This window comes from Gadus chalcogrammus, chromosome 16 (assembly GCF_026213295.1).
Source record: "Gadus chalcogrammus isolate NIFS_2021 chromosome 16, NIFS_Gcha_1.0, whole genome shotgun sequence".
In the NCBI taxonomy this organism is placed as follows: domain Eukaryota; kingdom Metazoa; phylum Chordata; class Actinopteri; order Gadiformes; family Gadidae; genus Gadus; species Gadus chalcogrammus.
This window is the reverse complement of record NC_079427.1, coordinates 13,280,189-13,284,856: the sequence shown is the minus strand read 5'-3', so window position 1 is coordinate 13,284,856 and position 4,668 is coordinate 13,280,189. Positions and strand designations below refer to the sequence as shown.

Genomic DNA, 4,668 nt, shown 5'->3' with positions numbered 1-4,668 from the left:
ACTGGAGGGGCGGGGGGCTGGGGGGGGTGCTGGACACGTGCACTGCATGTTTAGAGAATTGTCGATCCCGTTGTTGACACAACGGCAATCAAACTCATCACCGATCTGTGATTTTCTTCAATCTCTGGGTCTTTGCAAGAGTTTCACAGCCTGTTGTTGTTGTTGCCGTTGTTGTTGTTGTTGCCGTTGTTGTTGTGGATCTGTTGCTGCAGGATGCTGAAACCAGTGACGTCACTGAACTACAGCAGTACTTAACCGTCGATTCAGGGGAGTCCTGTTGTAAGTGGGTTTCGCCCGTATACCCAACCCTAACCCCAATCCACAAAACCTATACAAAATCATGTTCCTCAACCAACCAATCAACCGACCACAGAGCCTCTCTGGCCCTCTGCGTGCGTGGCGTGTCTCTGTGTGCTTCAGAACAGGTTCGTCTTGAGGGACGGGTTGGGTTTTCTGTGGAAAGAGGACAGCACGCCGGCGAAGGGCCCGGTCATGCTGTCTGCCGGCTGCCAGGCCTTCAGAATCTCCTGCGTCTGGACGGCGGGCTGGGCCATGGCTGGGTTGGAGGGCCCCAGGCTGGGCCAGCTGGGGGCCTTCAGCCCCTGGAGCACCGGGGAGCTGGAATTTTCTAGTGTTTGCGTAGCCGCTGTTTGGAGGCACTGGGCTGGGGCTCAGGCTGGCGGGGCTGCCCATATTCCCATTGGCTGAGCCCGGCAGGGAGGCGGTGCTGTCGGGCGTGGGGCTGCAGGTTGACTCCTTGGACTCGTCGTCGTCGGAGGAGGAGCGGTGGTCCCCGGGCTTCTTGCCCGCAGAGCTGCTGCTGCTGGTGGAGCTGCCGGCGCTGCCCCCCGAACTGTTGGCGTTGGACTTGGCGTTGGCGGCGCGCTCCTGCTTGCGGAACTTGGCGCGTCTGTTCTGAAACCAGACCTGATGCACAGATAGCAAAAATGAGGGATTAATGAGACGTTTCATGAGCCTGAAGCACGTTAAATAATGTTTTTATGGGGATTGTATTTCATCATGTGATGGGATTTATTTGGTTTAATTCCAATGGTGGGATTTTATTGATTTTTATAGCATAACAATTCCATAGGCCTGCCTATTGTTTTGTTGTTATTTTATGCATCTGGCTTTAAACTCTTACCTGCACGCGGGCCTCTGTGAGATCGATTTTCAGCGCTAGTTCCTCGCGCGTGTAGATATCTGGGTAGTGGGTTTCCGCGAACACGCGCTCGAGCTCCTTCAACTGCGAGCTCGTGAAGGTCGTTCTGATGCGCCGCTGCTTCCGCTTCTCATTCAGGCCGGAAGGGTCCGAGAAGAATTTGTAGGGAACTAAGAAAATAGAACGTCAAGAAGGGGAAACATTAATGACCTCACTTCATTAAGCCACGCGAGACCATCATGGGCTTAGTTGGGAGCGGTAAATAAATACCCTTGTGGTATGTGAAGAGAAATGTGGTTAATATAAATCCATTACAATGTTTGGACATATTCAATCATAATTAAATTAGTCAAATTAAATATATAAGTATAATTTTTTCTACAAAGACGAGTATAGTGACACGGTAAATTTGTACCTTTGATAGGCTAGGCCTAAATAAAAACACTTCAATAGCCTTCATGAAGACAATAACCCATAGAAACAATTGAAGAATGTACAAAACTATAGATTTACAATGTGTTACTGACTGTAACTAGCCTACATCAATAATAATCTGTTAATAATAATAAACATAATAATCTGTTAATAATCGACACGGCTTGCAGCGACATGCCTCCAGAATGTGTGCGGCTTAATATTATAAAATGTGATTTGTCCAAATGTTTAAATGTTCTGGTGATATGTGAAAAATAAACAGGTGTAAGGAAAGAAAAACGGCAGATGAACATTAAATATGATGCGCATATTATCGTGGATGTTAGTCGGGATGAGCGTCACCCCATTCGCCTAGGCCTATATGAAATATTTTTCATTTATACGGCTGCTGTTACTTTTGCATCTAGAAAAATGAATATAATCCCATAATTAATGAAAATGCATGTTTTTATTTTTTTGTAGGTTTGGAATTTGGGACGAGGGGAACACTGTTGATGGCCACATTCCCGGACAGCCGGGTCCGACCAGTTGGTTTGGGTTTTGGGCAGCAGGCAGCAACATGATGCGTAATTATTCCACAATGTTGTGACGTTGGGCACACTTTTATTAGCTTTTATTTGAATTCCTTGTTTCCTCCTTGTTCGGATGTAATGGACACAGATTAGCCTGTGATCGGCACCATCAATTAGTTAAATGTTGAGTTTCCCTTCCTTATCCTTCCCTTATCTTGTAATTGAAAGTTGATGGACTAATATAATTTCGAATGATATAAAATGCAGACATAGGCTACAATAAGGCTGCTTTTCACTGTTGATTTAGTTAGCCTAATTTAATTAATTCAGGTCTAGCGAATTGATTATGAACCCAAACACATTAGGAACAGACCAAACCAAAAGCCCTACATCATAGTACATTGACCAATATATTATCAATATTGCATTAATTCGCAATCAAAGCAAATAAACGGACAATACAGAAGATTGTCGCTAACACCATTTTACCAACTATTTCTCACGACTCCGATTGTGCTTAAAGTGACAACAGATTTCAACCCAAACAAACCCGAAACATAACGGGACCGAACGGAACACATCGTACCTGTGGAGTAAGGGGTGGGCTGGTGCTCGCGCAGGGCCCCCAGGGTGCAGCTGGCCGTGCTGAGCGGGGTGCAGCCCGGGTTGGAGAAGGGCCCGCTCCGGATGGGGTTGTACTGGAACGAGCTGGCCTGGCTACACGAGCTGAAGTCCGCATAGGCCGACGCCTCCATCGCGGCCATGCACGAGTCGTAGGAGTTCAGGTACGAGTAATCCATCTTATACATCGAAGGTCAGCGAGTGACACCCACGAGTATTTCAAACCAGACGCGCACGATTTGAGAATTAAAAACGAAAAGATTCGTCTAGGAAACAGTGTTTGTTTTTTGGGGGGATATGCCGTTGTCTTTGAACGCTGGTCGAAATGTCTCTATTTCCAGCAAGGTCTCCTGCTACTGCGCTCTCCTCGGCTCGACTCGGTCCTCCGTCCCCTCGGATCTCTGCCTTGTCTTCTCTGAGACGCAGTTGTTCTTCCTTTAGCTTGATACAATTATCCAGAAAATGCCCCCCCTCCTGTTTCAGTGTTAAGCGTCTTGCTTATAGGTTGTTATTCTCATGCTTTCTCCTCGTCCAGGTTATTCTCTCTGTGCGTCTGTGTGTGTGTCCGTGTCTCTCCTGCTCCTGTTTGACAGCGCACTGTGCTGCTGCCCCGCGCGGCGCTTATAATAAACTTTGGTGGAGAGCGAGACAATAGCGAGGCGGTGGTCTTTTTCCATGACAATGCCTCGAGAGTCTATTGGGGGGGCACAGCCAGTGATCGCTGACACGGACGGCCCCCTTGCAACGCGCGCACCACTGCGCATGCGTGGGGAGGCTGGGAGCCTTGGTCGCCATGATGGAAGCGCAGGTACAGCCTATAGCTCGTGTGGGCCGATGACTTGAGATACCTTGAGGTGTTTTTTTATATACGTATTATTTCCCCCGCATTTTATTTGTTGGGCTATAGGTATAACCCTTTAAAGGTGCAGATTATTATTATAATTAGATGGCGCAGGGGCAAGTGATGCTCGAATGCTTGATATCCAATGTCGCCCCAGTATTACAAAGTTATAGGGTGGATTTAATTGTTGGCCTGTTTAATTGCTGTTTATACGGTTTCGTTTGACTTCAATTTATTTATTTGAAGATCAAACGTGACAGGCTGTTTTCACAAGTGGACATCGTCCAAACGGGTCGGTTAAATGCGCCTGCACGTAAACCAGAGACGTGTTCGTGAGGTGGGTTCTGGCTCCCGGTAGGATTCCTGATATTAAAAGCTTGATTTGTTGATTCCTATCTATTTTACGAAGATGTCACCCAAGTGAGCGTCAGTTTGATGTAAGACCAGGGAGAGGAGACTGCGGGCTGCGAAGGAGCACCTCGGACAAGTGGCGACTGCGACCGACTAACCATAAATGCATTGACGCCCCATCAATTGGTTTAAGTTTATTGTGCAGTGTCACACGATGTGATAAGTCATATTCCACACGGCCCACAAAACACTCAGGGCTTGAAAAACACGAAGGGACGAGCAGGGCATTTATAGGGAGCCCATCATTGCTCAAGTCTCCAGTTGGGGTATTTAGCTTCACAGTTGTTCGGCCGGATATTCGATCTTGGACCCGTTTTTATGGAATTAAAATGCTTTTTGTTACCGAATAAATCCCACTAAATAATGTAATCCGCAAAATAAAATTATCGTGTATACGCACAAACGGTAAATTGATTACGTTTGTAAGGCCTTACCACATTTGCGTGCTCGCGCGCGTGTGTGCGTGTGTATGTGTGTGCACGTGCGAATGAACAATACATTAATGGGGTTTAAAATGTGCACTCTTGGCTCGGACACCCCAGTGGCTCTACGCGCCATAATACCATTACGCCACCGCACGGACTCACGCGCGAGCGCCGCTTCGCCGCCACGAGGATCCGTAGCCCTTAAATGTTTGTGGCAGTTGAATAAAAAAACGGTTATCGATTAAATTAAAATTGTAGGCT

At 47.1% G+C, this 4,668-nt stretch overlaps 1 protein-coding gene across 1 annotated transcript; it reads right to left on the bottom strand.

The window, feature by feature from the left end:
• Positions 1 to 416: 416 nt before the first annotated feature.
• phox2a (paired like homeobox 2A) lies at positions 417 to 3,235 on the bottom strand. Its single transcript, XM_056611856.1, has 4 exons — positions 2,696 to 3,235; positions 1,145 to 1,332; positions 640 to 927; positions 417 to 602 (listed from the first exon to the last, which is right to left on the bottom strand). Exons 1-4 carry the CDS (start codon positions 2,916 to 2,918, stop codon positions 417 to 419), a joined length of 885 nt encoding a protein of 294 aa, XP_056467831.1. The 5' UTR covers positions 2,919 to 3,235.
• Positions 3,236 to 4,668: the final 1,433 nt, after the last annotated feature.

Coding starts and splice junctions, on each gene's coding strand:
- phox2a (XM_056611856.1), bottom strand. CDS start 2,918: ATGTATAAGATGGATTACTCGTACCTGAACTCCTACGACTCGTGCATG. Junction 928..1,144: donor TCACAGAGGCCCGCGTGCAG/GTAAGAGTTTAA, acceptor TCTGTGCATCAG/GTCTGGTTTCAGAACAGACG. Junction 603..639: donor TGCCTCCAAACAGCGGCTAC/GCAAACACTAGA, acceptor CCGGTGCTCCAG/GGGCTGAAGGCCCCCAGCTG.